We start from the raw sequence: 19027 nt of genomic DNA, 5'->3' as shown, positions 1-19027 counted from the left end.
AAAAAACGGCACTCTCTGTGTGATATTGATGATTAACTATATAAAAAATTATATAAATATATATACACACTACCGGTCAAAAGTTTGGGATCAGAATCGTTTAATATGTTTTTACAGGAGTGTCTTCTGCTCATCAAGGCTGCATTTATTTGATCAAAAATACAGGAAAAACAGTAATATTGTGAAATATTATTATGATGTAAAATAACATTTTTCTATATTAATATACTTTAAACTGTAATGTATTTCTGTGATGTGCAGCTGTATTTTCAGCATCATTACTCCAGTCTTCAGTGTCACATGATCTTCAGAAATCATTCTAATATGATGATTTATTATCAGTGCTGGAAACTTTTTCAGGATTCTTTGATGAATAAAAAGTTAAAAAGAAGAGCATTTATTTAAAATATAAATCTTTTCTAACAATATACACTACAGTTCAGAAGTTTGGGGACAGTACATTTTTATTCTTTCTTTTTTTGAAAGAAATTAAAACTTTTATTCAGTGTTAAACAAGTGATAACAAATATTTATATTGTTAGAAAAGATTTATATTTTGAATAAATGCTGTTCTTTTTAACTTTTTATTCATCAAAGAATCCTGAAAAAAGTATCACAGTTTCCAAAAATATATATTTGTCAGCACAACATTGATAATTCTGATAATAAATCACCATATTATACTGATTTCTGAAGATCATGTGACACTGAAGACTGGAGTAATGATGCTGAAAATACAGCTGCACATCACAGAAATAAATTATATATAAAATTAAATTAAAACAGAAACAAAAACTTTATATTGTAATAACATTTTGCAAGATTACTGTTTTTTTCTCTGTATTTTTGGTCAAATAAATGCAGGCTTGATGAGCAGAAGACACTTCTTTAAAAACATTACAAGTCTTACTGACCCCAAACTATTGACCTGTAGTGTAAATATATTCTTGAAGTTTGTGATCATTCTAAATGTATTTTATCAGACTGAATCATGTCATGAAAGAACACACTCTAAATGCGCACCAGTCTAGTGTTTTGAAAGGTTTTTGCAAAATACTCGATAATGTCAACAATTATGATATATATCGCACACCCCTACTTCACGTGTGTGTGTGTGTGTGTGTGTGTGTGTGTGTGTGTGTGTGTGTCGTCAGAGGTGTGTCTTGCGAGTGCAGAGACGGGCCCCTGCAGGGCCACGTTGACCCGCTGGTATTTTGTGCGTGAGGAGGGCCGCTGCGCTCCCTTCATCTACGGCGGCTGCGGAGGAAACCGCAATAACTTTGAGTCGGAGGAGTACTGTCTGTCCGTCTGCAGCGGCGTCTGTAAGTCTCCAAGACAACCACTGACAGCGTGAGCCACTAACACCAGTGAGCCTTCACTCACTCGCTCCTCGTGACCGCCAGACCCATAATGCACTGCACGAGCCACGTTCTTCAGCGAAACACAGGAGACAGCGCTTAGCAGGATTTTCTGTTCATATGATGCCAGCACTATATCTTGCCTCTTCTAATATTATGATACTTCTACTGTTAAAAAACTAAATTAAATGTGCACTTATAGTGTACTTCAAGATAATATATTAATGAAATAAAAAACCACTTAAGTACTTCATTATCATTTTAACTGTACTGTAGTGTGTCCTTTGATATTACATTTCAAATGAATATTTTAAATGAACTAAACTTCAACTTCGTCATTAGAAATGAGTACATGATATGTACGTCTTATCGTAGATATGGCATTAAAGTATATTTTAGTTTACCATTCAGTAGTGATTCAACCATATTTCAAACAATAGACGTAATTATGAAATTATGTATGAAAGTGTACTTGAGTGCTGTGTACAGTAAGCACTTTAAAGTTCAGCTACAGTATTGAATGTAATAAATATGATACATTTTAACTTTACTGCAATTTAAAGGTGTCTGAAAACATCACAGGTGTGTTATTTATGTAAAAGTACACTGAAGCGTGCTTCTTTTCCACAAGGTTTATGATATATTTATGGTGCTTATTTGTTAATGTTGGATCTTGTAAAGAGCAGCGTGAGCATCCTGCTAAACGTCTCCTTTTGTGTTGCACTGAAGGAATGAAGGTCATTGAGAGGATTGTTCTCCTTCAGTCTGATCTGATCTGATCTGGCGTGTGTTTCTGATTCACTCGCATCCTTCTCCTCAATTACTCTCCTGTAACTCCGATTCTTCAACTAATTTATGGTGTTTTTAAGGGACTGAGGTGTGTGTGTGTGTGTGTGTTTCATAAATCCATTAATGCCGTGCTGCTGCTGATCTTTATATTAATGATCTTCCTTGTTTCTCTCTTCATGACTTTATCTGTCAGACATTACTTCCAGCTGCTGTTTAGACTTTAAATAAATTTAAGTGGTTTCAATTAGGTCCTTTGATAACGTTCTGCATCAACAAGGGTCAGAAAACTGTTCTTGCCAAGCATTTCATGGTCATTACAGCTGGTTTCTGGTTTAAGATAAGAGTTATTTACAATTTAAGATTTAGGATAAATCGCTTTTATTCATTATTTGTAAGTCACATTTGATAAAAGCATTCAAAAAAAAAGAAAAGTTAAGTTACAATAGTATTTTTTGATTTACACAGTGTAGAGTTATTATAGTTACCCAAAACAAAAACTATAAAAAACATTTTTTTTAATTAAAATATTATTATTATTATATTTATTTCAAAATAATATAAAATATAATAATTAAAAATAATATTTAAAAATAACTTTTTTATAATATTATTTCTTTTTTTATTTAATTAATTAAATTTGAATGTAATATTTTTTTATTTAATTTAACTTGATGTATTAAAATAACTAAAACTGAAATAAAACTTAATAAAAGTTACATATTTAAAAAAGAACAAAAAATTATAAACAAAATAAAATAAAAAAGAACATATAAAAATATAATTGATTTAATTAATATTAATATTTCTTTATAAAATATAAAAAATGAATAAAAGCTATAATAATAGTATCTCAGTGTTGCTAAAATAGCACTGGACGTCGTGTACATCCTCATGCTGCTGGAACTCAGAACACAATCATTTGACACAAAATGTTCCTGGCAGTGAGAAGATGTGAGACAGTGTTGTATTTTCTCATCGCTTCATTACAGATTAGACATAAATAAACTGGTCAGCTGGAAGCTTTTGGCCTCTTCTAACTGCTTTATAACAATCTCTCGTAACTCTGTTAATCATCTGCTCTCCTCATGTGCTGTAATCAAAGCTGTTCTCCGATCCGCAGTGCCGACTCCCTCCTCCAGTCCTCCGGACGCTGTGGACCGATATCTGGAGACACCGGCCGACGAGAACGAACACACACACTTTCTGAAGGCCAAAGAGAGCCTGGAGGCCAAACACCGCGAGCACATGTCTCAGGTGCAGGATTCATTCATAGAAATTCATGCAGCTATTCATCAAGGATGTGTTAAATTGATCAGAAGTGACAGTAAGGACATTTATAATGTTACAGTATATTTGTTTTCTTCTGAACTTTCTATACATCCTATAAACCTGAAAAATCAAAAAAAACAAAATACATCATAAAACATTGACAAAGGCGTTTTGCCGAAACGTTTGTAAAATAAAGAATTATATGCAAGTGAGTGTTGCGGTCAATTGAAAAAAAATGATATAAAATATACAAAAAACACATTTTAATTTTTTATTTAGTTTATTTTAGTTTTAGGTATTAAAATAACTTAAACTGAAATTAAAATTAATATTTATATTTTTATATTAATTATTTATCCAATAAAAAATATATATATCTAAATTTCAACTAAAAATCCAAAAAATGAATCAAAAAATTATAATTTTAATAAAATGCCTAAAACTGAACCAAAAAATTAAATAAAATTAACAAAAACAAACAAAAAAAAAATTACAAAAAATATAAAATAAATTGCTAAAACTTTAAATAAAGTAATATTGCTAAAAAATGATACAAAAAAAAGTTAACATGCAAGTAGAAGACATTTAAACATTTTTATTCAAAATATTAAAAATTATAACATCTCTATCTATAAATCTGTATCTCAATGATACAAAAATGTAAAGAACAAAAAATATAAAATTCAGTAAAAAAAAAAATTACAGCAAAATTATTAAACCTTTGATTTAATATATATATATATATATATATATATATATATATAATATATATATATATATATATATATATATATATTCAGCTTTTCAGGAAATTCAGCTTTGATCACAGAAATAATTTACAGTTTAACAGATATTCACATAGAAAACAGCTGTTTTAAATCGTAATAATTAATATTTCACAATTTTTACTGTATTTTTGATCAAATAAATGCAGCCTTGCTGAGCAGAAGACACTTTTTTTTTTAGTATCATAAAAAAAATCGTACTGTTCCCGAACTTTAATGTGTGATGTGTGTGTTTGAGATGTTTGTACAGAGATATGATGTTTAATCGTTGATGAAGGATCATTGTTGATTTTTGTAGGTGATGAGGGAATGGGAAGAGGCCGAGAGGCAGGCAAAGAGTTTACCACGCAATGACAAGAAGGCCGTTATCCAGGTCAGTCTGCGTCATGGAAATTTCCCCTCGCTCTTACTTTTCCTCGAGGCTTTGCTTGACTTCTCCTGTTTTTCTCCCGCAGCACTTCCAGGAGAAGGTGGAGGCTCTGGAGCAGGAGGCAGCCAGCGAGCGACAGCAGCTGGTGGAGACACACATGGCGCGGGTGGAGGCGCTGCTAAACGACCGCCGACGCCTCGCTCTGGAGAGCTATCTGTCTGCCCTGCAGGCCGATCCACCCCGGGTACACACTTCAACACACACATAAAGACTCATCCAACCCACACATCTCTCTTCACCCACCACAAGATTTGGTGGCACTTTTTGCTACTCTCTATTAGTGCTACTGGATCTTATTTTTCTATAAGTGCTATTGGATCTTAGTGCTGTGTTCGACACTATTCGGATCTGACTATGTGTCATGTGTTCGACACTATGGACCACAAACATTCTTTTGCATAGACTCTTAGACCTAGACATAGGACTAGACACTTTGTGTGGCATTAATGGACAGTGCATTAGCATGGTTATTAAATCGTACTTATCTGAGCCGCCATCAATTCGTTAGCATTGGTTAAATGAGATGAAGAGGTGTATATCATTGCACAAGTACACAGTATGGAGTACCTCAAGGCTCAGTACTAGGGCCAGTTACTTTGTCACCGCTTTACATGTTACCCTTGGTTTCGAGATATCAGCAGGAAACACGGTGTTAGCTTTCACTGTTATGCTGATGATTACTCAGCCTATTATATGTCTTCGCGGCCCCGACGAAACATAACTAGTTTGAAAAAACGGAAAAACATGCAAAAAAAAAAACTGAAAACGGAATGCATAGTCGATATAAAAACTACATCTATACACCTTTCACTTTTTAAGGCTAAAACAAATGTTTGAAAGATGGATTCATTGTTATTCTTAAATCACAACAGCAATAAAACAGTAGGCTACAATGACAAACTCTAACATAAATAACTATTAACAAAAAACACAAAGACAAGTAAGACGAGGCATGGCAAACCCCAATCTGTATTAATCATACACTTAAAAACAAAAGAATATGAAGAAACAAATGGAAACAAATACATTTAAAAAAAAACTCTCTTCACATATGCGACCACGTCAAATTGTAACTCGCACATTTTCAAAAAAAGCCCTGCTCGACATTATAACTACAGTCTAGATAGTGAAAAACATGAGGATCTCACTAGCTTGCCAAAGTTTGGAGCCGGTATAATTTTTGAAAACAGTCTCTTCTGCTTAGCAAGGCTGCGTTTATTTGATCAAAAATACAGTAAAAATTGTGAAATATTATTGCAATTTAAAATAACTGTTTTCTATGTGAATACATTGTAAACTGTAATTTATTTCTGTGATCAAAGCTGAATTTTCAGCATCATTTTTCCAGTTTTCAGTAGTTAAGTTTCCATACAAAAGAAAGGAATTAACCTTATGCGCAAAATTGGAATATTGCATAAAACATTTCCGAATAAAGCACAGTTTCCATCCAGTGCACTGAAAAGAACAAAATCGTCACTTCCTGATTAACTTGTGCTAAATATCATGAAATTTATTTTTTAATTTGCTGCAGACTATAGTAGAAGCGCTGTATATAATATTTTTTGTATACAATAAATTACGAGCTTCAGAGCGCGCAGACGAAACGTGGTCAGGAACGCAGTTCTGAGAGTTAATTATTACGAAGCACTCTGACGAGACTTTGCTCAAGCATTTTAGAATGACAAAACCAGCATTTCAGATGCAGTGCAATGAGATCGGTCCTTTGGTTGGTCCAGTCACATGTCTTTTTGGATGAGCATTTTAATTCCATTTACATTTATGCATTTAGCAGACGCTTTTATCCAAAGCAACTTACAGTGCATTCAGGCTAACATTTTTTACCTAACATGTGTTCCCTGGGAATCGAACCCACAACCTTTTGCACTGCTAACGCAATGCTCTACCACTGAGCCACAGGAACAAAATAATTTTATTCTACTTAGTTGAGTGCAGAAGTTTTTTATGCGCATTATTAGAATTTATGTGCATATTGGTGTTTCCATCCATTGTTTTTTTTTTGTATGTGATATCCCGAAATGTGCATAAAAGGAAACATAGCTAGAGTCTTTTTTGCTCATAATAAATATGATTTTAAGACAGTAACTCTAAACTGTGCACTGTTTGTCCTGCTGATTATTTCTAAAACACCACATTCACCTGTTGTATGTTATGTATTATATAATATAATAATAATAATAATAACGGAGTGCCTATTTTTACACTAAGTGCAAACAGCCTGCCTTGTTGGTAGAGGCGGGTTTGACTCCGTAATGTTTTTTTCTCCCTTTTCAAATCTCATATCACATCGGAAAGGCATTTATTTACAATAAAAATCAAGGAAATAATAAAAAAGTTTAAATTAATGTATCGGGTAGGTGTAGGAAGGGCATTATTGTCCCAATAACCAACAATACATTCTATGGGTCACAATTATACATTTCTCTTTTATGTCAAAAATCATTAGGATATTAAGTAAAGATCATGTTCCATGAAGATATTTTGTAAATTTCCTACCGTAAATATATCAAAACTTAATTTTTGATTAGTAATATGCATTGCTAAGAACTTCATTTGGACAACTTTAAAGATGATTTTCTCAATATTTAGATTTTTTTGCTCCCTCAGATTCCAGATTTTCAAATAATGTCCTCCTAACAAACCAGACATCAATGGAGAGATTATTTATTCAGCTTTCAGATGATGTATAAATCTCAATTTCTTAACATTGACCCTTATGACTGGTTTTGAGGTCCAGGGTCACACACAGAAAAGCTTCCCATCATGCACTGTGCTGATCTCCGATCTTCATCTCGTCTCTCTTTAGCCGCGGCACGTGTTCAGTCTGCTGAAGAAGTACGTCCGCGCCGAGCAGAAGGACCGACAGCACACGCTCAAACACTTCGAACACGTGCGCATGGTCGACCCCAAGAAAGCGGCGCAGATCCGGCCTCAGGTACGACAGTCAAAAATGTTTTATTATTGTTTTATTTCATTGTTGTTGTTTTTTCAGTGAGATTGATGTAATGGAGAGAGACTAATAGTAAACTAAGTTGAATTTAAATTTTATTTTATTTTATTAACCACACTAATACAAACTCTTGTATTATAAACTATTCAACTAATTCTCACACTCTATCGAAATGGCTTGTGATTTGACTTTGATTTTAAATCAGTCACATGTAACATTTTGTGATGGTGTTGAATTAGTAGGCAGCTCCATTTGTAGGACATAGACAACAAGCTAGTCCCTCAGGGTTTAAATGAAGCTTATTAAGATGAGCAGTCTTTGGGACTGAAGCAGATCACAGGCTCACTGACCCTCCCGACCTTTGACCTGTGACCTCAGGTGCTGACCCATCTGCGTGTGATCGAGGAGCGGATGAATCAGTCTCTTGGTCTGCTGTACAACGTGCCCGGAGTCACTGAAGACATTCAGGACCAAGTCGGTGAGTTTGTGAGGATGGATAAAGAAACACCTGCTGAACCAGGATTATTAACTAAAACTAAAGATAAAAGAAATAAAAATTGTTACTGTAACAGAGCGTCGCACATGACGTGTGGAAAAAAAAATCTTTAAATAAATTCAATTACAATAAAACATTTCTTAGGGATAAAAATCTACCTCTTTTACATTTCTGTAAGGTTACAATTAACAAGAGAGCCCTAACTTCAACTCAGTTACTGTTTAATTTTAACTATAATAATCAACACTCAAATTAAAAAATTGTATGCAAACGTAAATTGTTTTTAAATTAACTTCTAAATTACACCCCTAAAATATATATATATATATATATATCACTTGTCATGTCTGAAACTAAATAAAATATAAAAAATAATAGATATAAAAATTCAAACAATTAAAAATAAATTTATTTGACTTCCGCTATAATAAAATATATTTATTTAAAATAAATACTAACTGAAATAAAATAGAATATATAAAAACTTATTTTTTGTTTGAAGCACTTAAATACCTCAATTTGAAATAAAAATTTATAAATAAAACAAAATTACTAAAACTGTAACAAAAACTAAGCATACTGAATTACAAGGCAACATTGCTCATTTTCATTTAGTTTTACTTGAATGTTCAGAATAACTAAAGCTAATATTGACATAAAATTTATAGACATTTATAGACATTTAAAAATAAATGTCAAACTTGGCAAACTTAAAATGATAATTAAAGTATTAAAATATTATTAAAAATGATAATAGTATCTCAGTGATACTAAAACAGCACGTTTGAGCACTTCTTTTTGTTCTCTGCATCAGTGTCAATGATGACAAACTGATTGTTGAAGCTTTGCTGAAGTGATTGTGCATGAACTCATCTGTGTGTGATGGAGTGCTTTGGGTCTGATCTCGCGCTCCTCTTCACCTCCTGCTGCTTTATTTGTGTGCCGTGCGTCACTGCACCATCTGTACTCTCTCTCTCTCTCTCGCTCTCTCTCTCGCTCTCTCTCTCTCTCTCTGGCTTCATTCCTGCGTTCAGCAGCAGCTCGTCTGTCATTAAGAGTGTGTGTAATTAAAGCTCTGATCAGCAGGTCGTTTCCTCTGTAATCCTGGCGTATCATCATCATCTCTTTTCTGTCCATCTCGGTTTAATTCCGCTGTCCTCCAATTCAGCATCAAAAAAAAATAAAAAATCTAAAAAATTGTAACATTTAAAAGTAACATTTAACATCTTAAAAAGTTTGTTTTTATGTTTTCTTTTATTTATTTTACCATTAACAAAAAGCAAAAAAGCCCTCTAACACTAGATTGCTCTATTCTTTTTCTATTCTATCAGTTTTCTTTTTATTTATTATATAATAAAAAATAAATAAATAAAAACCTTGCTACATGTTCTGCGTTAGGATAACTGAGACTTGTTATAGCAAATTATATATGTGTGTGTGTGTGTGTGTGTGTGTGTGTGTGTGTGTGTGTGTGTGTGTGTGTGTGTGTTTTATTGCATTGATTGAAATAAAATGAACATCAAATAAAATATATAAAACATTTATATCAATTACATCCAATTCCTAAATCAATAAAAAAAAAAAACAAAAAAAAAAAAAAAAAATAATAAAAACTAGACAAACAAATAAAAAAAAATGCAAAATAAAAAAAAAAAAATAAAAAATAAATGATATTCAGTACAAAAATAATGCATATTTTTTTAAAATTGTGAATAATAAATAATTATATATGAAATTAAAATATTTTATTTTTTGACAAAAATAACACTTTTCCCTCTAAATTGCTAAACAAATATATTTATGAATAATTTAAGCATTTATTGTACTGCATTTACTGTATGCTAATTTAAATAAAAATGTTTTATTAGTCTTTTATTGTAATACAATAAAATGACAAAAATCTAATGAGAATTCTTATGAAAATAATAATTATTTATTATAATTATATATATATATATATATAAAAAAATATATATATATATATATATATATATATTATTATATAATCTATAATAATATTATAACAATGTAAGTATTTATAATAACAAGAAAACTTAAAACTCAAGTTCATATATGAAAAATAAAAATTATAATTTAAAAAAGTCTTCATTGTCATGTTCATGTTCAGACGCATGATTGAATAAATCACTGAATCAGTGAGTCGATCTGTTGTGTTCTGTCTGTGTGTGTCAGAGCTGTTGCAGCGCGAGCAGCAGGAAATGTCGGCTCAGTTAGCGAATCTGCAGAGCGACTTGAGGGTGAGTTACGGTAATGATGCCCTGATGCCCGACAGCACCGACAGCCTCGACCTGCTGCCCTCCGAAGACACACAGGGCTTCATCCACCCAGAGAGCTTCAACCAGCCCAACACACAGAACCAGGGTATAAACACACACACACACACACACACACACACCCAGAGAGCTTCAACCAGCCCAACACACAGAACCAGGGTATAAACACACACACACACACACACACACACTCACACACACACACACACACTCACCCAGAGAGCTTCAACCAGCCCAACACACAGAACCAGGGTATAAACACACACACACACTCTCAAACACACACACACACACACACACTTACACTCACACACACACACACACACACACACACTCACCCCGAGAGCTTCAACCAGCCCAACACACAGAACCAGGGTATAAACACACACACACACACACACACACACACTCTCTCACTCACACACACACACACACACACACACCATTCACACACACACACACACACACACAGACACACACACTCACACACACACACACACACACACACAACACACACTCACACACACACACACCCACCACACATTCACACAAACACACACAACACACACACAACTCACCACACACACACACAGACACACACACTCACACACACACACACCCACCCAGAGAGCTTTCAAACCAGCCCAACACACAGAACCAGGGTATAAACACACACACACACACACACACACACACACACACTCACTCACTCTCACACACACACACACACTCACCCAGAGAGCTTCAACCAGCCCAACACACAGAACCACACAGGGTAAAAACACAACACACACACACAACACACACACACCCTCACTCACACACACACACACACACACACACACACAACATTCACACACACACACACACACACACTCACACACACACACACAGACACACACACTCACACACACACACTCACCCGGAGAGCTTCAACCAGCCCAACACACAGAACCAGGGTATAACCACACACTCACACACACACACACACACCCATCAACACACACACAGACACACACACACACACACACACACAGACACACACACTCACACACACACACTCACCCGGAGAGCTTCAACCAGCCCAACACACAGAACCAGGGTATAACCACACACACACACACACACACACACTCACCCAGAGAGCTTCAACCAGCCCAACACACAGAACCAGGGTATAAACACACACACACACACACACTCTCACTCACACACACACACACACACACACACACACACCATTCACACACACACACACACACACTCACACACACACACAGACACACACACTCACACACACACACTCACCCGGAGAGCTTCAACCAGCCTCGGACCAGCCCAACACACAGAACCAGGGTATAAACACATGCACACACACACAACACACACCACACACACACACACTCTCACTCACACACACACACACACACACACACACATTCACCCAGAGAGCTTCAACCAGCCCAACACAAACACAGAACCAGGGTATAAACCCACACACCACACACACACACACACACTCTCACTCACACACACACACAACCACAAACACACCACCATTCACACACACACACACACACACACACTCACACACACACACACACACACCCAGAGCTCACCGCCAGAAAGCTTCAACCAGCCCCAACAACCACCAGAACCAGGGCATAACCACACACACACACACACACACACACACACACACACACACACTCACTCACCAGAGAGCTTCAACCAGCCCAACACCCAGAAACCAGGGTATAAAACACACACACACACACACACAACACAACACACACACACACACACTTCACACACTCACACTCACACACCACACACACACACACCACACACACACACCCAGAGAGCTTCAACCAGCCCAAAACACAGAACCAGGGTATACACACACACACACTCACTCACACTACACACACAAACACTCACACTCACACTACACACACACACACACACTCACACTACACACACTCACACTACACACACACACACTCACACAGAGAGCTTCAAATCAGCCCAACACACAGAAACCAGGGTATAAACACACACACACACACCCACACACACACACACACACACTCACACACACACACACACACACACACACTCACACACGCACACTCACCCAGAGAGCTTCAACCAGCCCAACACACAGAACCAGGGTATAAACACACACACACACACACACACACACACACACACACTCACACACGCACACTCACCAGAGAGCTTCAACCAGCCCAACACACACAGAGAACCAGGGTATATAACACACCACACACACAGACGCACTCACAGACACACTCACACTCACACACACACACACACACACACACAAACACACACACTCACACTCACACTCACTCACACACACACACACACACACACTCACCCAGAGAGCTTCAAACAGCCCAACACACAGAACCAGGGTATAAACACACACACACACACACACACACACACACACACACACACACACACACTCTCTCTCTCACACACACACACACACACACACTCACCTGGAGAGCTTCAACCAGCCCAACACACAGAACCAGGGTATAAACACACACACACACACACACACTCTCTCACACACACACACACACACACTCTCTCACACACACACACACACACACTCACACACACACATACACAAACACACACTCACACAAAATTTAGCATGTTTTTAACCCATTCGATTTACAGCGACCCAGGAAGTGTAAACCTCATAAACCATGTTCACATTGTAATACATATGTCATTTTACACATTTGTGTCTTCATAAACCTTATAAACTTCTACACACACACACACACACACTCACGTATCCCAGCAGCCCCGGCTGCCTCATGAGTGTGTGAGCCAGGTCAGTGCAGTGAGCACCATATGGAAGCAGATATGACATCCGGCATCAGGAACACAGACCTGCTGCAATTCAACAACATGCTACACACTACACACCAACAAAAAAACTCTTTTAGTTTCAGATAACAATAACAATCATGTAACGTTTTCCTGTTTGCTTGTAAATGTTGCAGTTGTTGTTTGTTTTATGAGCCAATCAGAAGCCTTTCTGCTCGTCAGTCAGATCAAGTCAACAGACATCTTTCTCCAGTGCAAAATCTAGTTTTGATGTGAATATGAAGTGAATCGGTCGCTTGTGTCTCTCTCTGCAGTTGAGCCGGTGGACGCGCGACCTGTCCCGGACCGAGGCCTGCCGACCCGACCAGGTACAGTAAAAAGTTTGTGTAAAGTAGTAACAAATCTAATAATCACCCCAGCAAAAACATGCATGTGTAGACGAGCTGATGAAAAATCATATTCTGAATGTAGAGCTGAAACAGAAGTCAGTTCCAGCTGCATGAGTTGAAAACAATTCAAAACCAAAACACTTGTATTTGCAGTATTTAATATCGTTTCTGTGTTTGTCGTTCAGTGTCTGGACTGAAGCCTGATGATGTTCCTGAGCTGCGGATGGAAGCCGAAGAGAGACACAGTGAAGTTTACCACCAGAAACTGGTACATTTACATATTAGGGCTGAAATATGTCAACCAGAATATCGAATCTAAACATTACAAAAAAAAATAGCTTTTTATTATAGACTTTATTATAAAAACTTTTAAGGCTGTCAAAAAACTGAATATGAAATGGTTAAAAAAATAAAAAGATCAGTATGAAACTATAGCCACCAGTAGGTGGCAGCAACTCACTGTCTTAATGAGTGAGTCATTGAATTATTCACTCAACCGATTTGTTCAAACAGTTGATTCATTCTTAAACAAAGCAAGTGAATGAATAAGTCACTGAATCATTGACTCACTCGATTCATTTAAAAATGTGGATTCATTCAGTAACAGATGACTGCTGTGTGTCGATCAGAGACTCGACAGTTCAGCTGTGACTTTGATTTGTGAAATTGAGCCAAACAGACAATATTGTTTAAAATCAGTATCACATTAGCAAATGTGCAGATATTGGGGAAAAGCAGCACTCTTGCTGGTGTGATATTGCTAAACTATATCATATGATCTAAATATGTACATTTTTGCCTCGTATCTTGAATTTTAGGCTCATATAACTGCATTCTAACATTTCGCAGTCAGTCATCCTGCATTTTTAGTATTTAATGATGCAGCACGTCTCTGATGAGAGTTCAGCCGTGTGATCTTGTCTTTTGTTTCTGGTGTTCAGGTTTTCTTCGCCGAGGACGTGAGCTCCAATAAGGGAGCTATTATTGGCCTGATGGTCGGAGGTGTTGTCATAGCAACCATCATCGTCATCACCCTGGTGATGCTGAGGAAGAAGCAGTACACATCCATCCACCACGGAATCATTGAGGTCAGTCGGTGCACCCATGTGCGTTCGTGCGTGCGTTCGCATGATGCATATGAATCAAATGAGTTGAAATAGTGATTCGTTTGAAGTCCGAATCATTTGTCTCTCAGGTGGACGCTGCTGTGACCCCGGAGGATCCTCACCTGTCTAAGATGCAGCAGAACGGCTATGAAAACCCCACCTACAAGTTCTTTGAACTAATGCACAACTGATGGTGTGATGCTCCTCTTCCTCCCTGTTTCTCCTCCTCCTCCTCACCTCTGCAGACGGTGCAGGAGACACCAGCCCAACCTCACCGCTCATTAACATCTCGCTTCCTATTGGCCACTTCACATAACTGTCAATCAAACATGACTTCCCACTGGCTGGACGCATATGAACTCAGTCAGTTCTGAATTCACTCCAGATTTTGGACGAACATCAACTTTATCAGATGGGGTCTGTTTCAAGTAGTTGAAATACAGTTTCAAATTTAACGCACAATTCAATCTGAATGCACACTTCACTTCGATTCACTGCAGATTGTTCAGCTCTAACCTTCCAAGGGCTAGAAGAATATGAACATGATCAGATTAATGCTGTTTGGGTCAGTTTCGAGATTCAGTTTCAGACTTGAATGGACAATTCAAAATCCGTTCGAATTCAGATCACTCACACTGTAGAACTGGATTAATCATTTCAGTTCAAATCACAAATTGAATGCATAATTTGAATTCAGTTAAAATCACAAACTGGATTAAACACAATTGAATCGAATTTAATGCACAAATCAAATTCACTTCAATTCACAAATTAATTTGAACACCTAATTCAGATCCTCCTCAATTAGCTCCAAAAACAAAAACCTAACAAAAATCAAATTAATTCAATTCCAAATAAAAAAAAAAAAGTTTCAATCACATCAAATTCAATCCACAGTTGTGAATTCAATCCAAATTTTTAACTATGACTTCCCATTGGCTGGTCAAACATGAGTCCAGTTTCAAGCTGAAAATTCAGTTTCAAATTGAATGCGGAGTTCAAATTCAGATCACAAATCAGATTGAGTGCATAATTCAAATGATGTTTTAAATTCACTCCTGTTTTTTTCACTCCACGCTTTTTGGGTCAGTGTCAAATTCAGCAGAGTTTAAACAGAACACATAATTCAAATTCAGTTTTAAATGTGATTTCAAATCAAATTCGGTGCACAGTTCTATATATTAACTCCAGATGTCTGCTGGACAAAGATGATCAGATTAATGCTGTGGGGGTCCGTTTTAAGTTCAGTTTTAGATTCAAATTGAATTCACAATTCAATCTGAATGCAAAAACCAAATTTCACTCCAGATTGTATTAACTGTGACCTCCTGTTGGCATGAATGTGATGAGCTTTATGTCGTTAAGATCAGTTTCAAGTTCAGTTTAAATTGAACACAAAGTTTGAAAATTCCGTGATCCACATCAGATTCAACGCACAGTTCTGAATTCACTCCAGATTTGATCTCACCATTCCCTAAACTTTCCGTATTTGTGTTGAGTTTTGTGTCGCTGCACCGTCTGCTCTCACACTACTAACAAGTGAAACACTGGGATATCTGAGGATGATTGTCTGAGACTTGTCTCCTCCCTTCCTCTTCCTCTTCCTCCTCTTCATCGCACTCCGACTGCAGCTGCGCTGTGTTTGGTGATGCATTACACCCGTCAGAGATTATTCTGGTAATCGATGTCCTTCTGAATGAGATCTTTGAAATGTTTGATTGTTTCTGGTTTCTTCTTCTTCAAAAAAAAAAAAAGTGTAAAAAGAAATTTGCCAAAAAATTGCAAAAGTAATGCAAACAAAAAAAGGCTAGTTGTAATACGTAGTGCATGATAGAAAAAATGACGGGAAAACTCTTCTGCTATTTGGATCTTGGTCTTTTCTCACATAGAGACGTTTTATCAGGATTAAACAGTAACTTGTGAAAATGTGATTTGAGTTGCACACAAAAAAAAGACTCAATTGGCTTCTGCTTCTGATAGAACTTAAACTGGATTAAATGCTTTGATTTCAAGATCTGGATGTTTTTTAAACCCGGCTGAGATCCTGTCCGTGTACATTTACTGTCTTTAATGTTTTCGTCCAGTGCATTTCAGAGATTTATTTACTTCTTCTGTATATTTAATTCTATTCTCCATTGGACTCGTGGTTGTATGTGTTTTTTAAGCGTGTTTCCGGGGGTTTTTTGGGGTCATTCTCTGTCTGTTTGTATGTTTCTATCCAGTCACTCTTTTGTTCTTAGATCACTCTTTGTCTGCAGATGTAGAAAGTGTTTTCTCCTCTTCATCTCTCATGTTACGCAGCACTCTTAAGTTTTCAGAAACTGATGCAATGATCTGAGAGAGAAAAAAACCCTTTTGTCAATCAAAAGAAAAAGCTTCTTGCATTGCATCATTATTTTTTGCCATTACTGTAATGCAGGAAAATGCATTTAAATTGTGCAGTTGTAAGTATTTATCATGATTGTATTGAATATTATTAATGAATGCTGAGTTATTTTTTTTTTAAATAATTTCCATTTATTGCTGCATTACAGTAATGCAGATTTGTGGTGAAATGTGCTTAATTTACATGCAAATAATGTGGCAATGCAAAAAAAATGAATTTTCTTCATGCAAAATATTATTTCTTATTTTTGAGGTGAAATATGAGCTGTCTCCCGCAGTGTTTCTGAACGTCACTCACACACACATGTTTTTGTTGCAGTCAGTTTTAGAAAGCGTCTCATAATGAGTATTTATGAACTGATGGTTATTATCGTACTCATAATCAATACTCACCCCGTCTGATGAATGTCAGTCAGTCGTTTACAGAATCTCCCTCATGTTTTCAGAGCAGTGATGAATCCTGGGTAATTCTCAGCGTGTGTTGCTGTGGTTTGATCAGATCTGAGGTGCTTAGATAAAGATGATGAGGTTCTTTCAGTGGCATTCTTCTGTGTATCATCTGCTGTGACTGGAAATAAACTGCGCTTTCTACACTGTATTCCATAAATAAAGTTTTGAATGTACATACAGACTTGTTTTGTCATGGCTCTTTTGTAACACACACACACACACACACACACACACACACACATACTGCTGTTCAAAAGTTTGGGATCACTAAGATTTTTTATGTTTTTAATGCAGTATCTTCTGCTCATCAAGGCTGTATTTATTTGATCAAAAATACAGAAATATAAGCTAATATTGAGATATATTTTTACTATTTAAAATAAATAGCTTTCTATGTGAATATCTGTTAAAGTGTAATTTATTTCTGTGATGCGCAGCTGTATTTTCAGCATCATTACTCCAGTCTTCAGTGTCACATGATCTTCAGAAATCATTCTAATATGATGACTTATTATCAATGATTAATATTTTTTGTAACCTGTAAAACTTATTTCTTTACTTATTTGATGAATAAACATATTAAAGAACAGCATTTATTTAAAATAGAAATCTTTTCTAATAATAGAAGTATTTTACTATCACGTTTACCCATTTAACACATCCTTGCTGAATAAAAGTATTCATCTGTCTTAATTCAATCATCGTTTCTAAGTTGCTTTGGATAAAAGTGTCTGTTATGTCTAAATGTAAATGTAATTTCTTTTTAAAAAAAGAAAGAAAAAAATGACTGACTCCAAACTTTTGAATAGTAGTGTATACTGTAACACAACATTTCTATTTTGAATAAACACTGTTCTTTTAAACTTTTTATTAATCAAAGAATCCTAGAAAAAGTATCATAGGTCCCAAAAAATATTAAGCAGCACAACTATTTCTAACATTGATAATAAATCAGCATATTAGAATGATTTCTGAAGATCATGTGACACTGAAGACTGGAGTAATGATGCTGAAAATACAGCTTTGATCACAGGAATAAATTACACTTTAACAGATATTCACATAGAAAACAGCTGTTTTACATTAAAATAATATTTCACAAAGGTAAATTTTTTCCTGTATTTTTGATCAAATAGATACAGCCCTTATGATTTCTTTCTTTTTTTTTTCTTTTTTTTTTAAATCTTACTGATCCCAATATTTTGAACGGAAGTGTGTGAACAAAAAAATCTTAGTTAGTGGTTTTACTTTTTATTTAACATTTTTTTATTAGCTGTCATATTGCTGTAGTATATTCTTCGTATTTCAATGTGAAGGTGATGGTAATTTCATTGAACATAATGTTGTTGAGTATTTATTTCTGCACACACACACACTCGCACACACACACACACACACACACACACACACACACACACACACACACACACACAC

At 35.8% G+C, this 19027-nt stretch overlaps 1 protein-coding gene across 2 annotated transcripts in view; it reads left to right on the top strand.

The window, feature by feature from the left end:
• Positions 1-15583, top strand: part of LOC109065275 (amyloid-beta A4 protein-like) — a 31440-nt gene extending 15857 nt beyond the window's left edge. The window contains exons 7-17 of one of the 2 annotated variants that reach the window (XM_042717053.1): positions 1155-1322; positions 3268-3401; positions 4500-4574; positions 4657-4815; positions 7456-7584; positions 7978-8077; positions 10289-10477; positions 13578-13631; positions 13838-13920; positions 14594-14740; positions 14848-15583. In XM_042717053.1, the coding sequence (XP_042572987.1) occupies positions 1155-1322; positions 3268-3401; positions 4500-4574; positions 4657-4815; positions 7456-7584; positions 7978-8077; positions 10289-10477; positions 13578-13631; positions 13838-13920; positions 14594-14740; positions 14848-14949 (1340 nt within the window). In that variant the 3' untranslated portion in view covers positions 14950-15583. The remainder of the gene's footprint in view (positions 1-1154; positions 1323-3267; positions 3402-4499; positions 4575-4656; positions 4816-7455; positions 7585-7977; positions 8078-10288; positions 10478-13577; positions 13632-13837; positions 13921-14593; positions 14741-14847) is intronic. The other variant, XM_042717054.1, reaches the window with a different exon arrangement.
• Positions 15584-19027: the final 3444 nt, after the last annotated feature.

The sequence above is a fragment of the Cyprinus carpio genome, chromosome B1 (genome assembly GCF_018340385.1).
Source record: "Cyprinus carpio isolate SPL01 chromosome B1, ASM1834038v1, whole genome shotgun sequence".
In the NCBI taxonomy this organism is placed as follows: Eukaryota; Metazoa; Chordata; class Actinopteri; order Cypriniformes; family Cyprinidae; genus Cyprinus; species Cyprinus carpio.
This window is presented reverse-complemented; position numbering and strand designations above follow the sequence as displayed.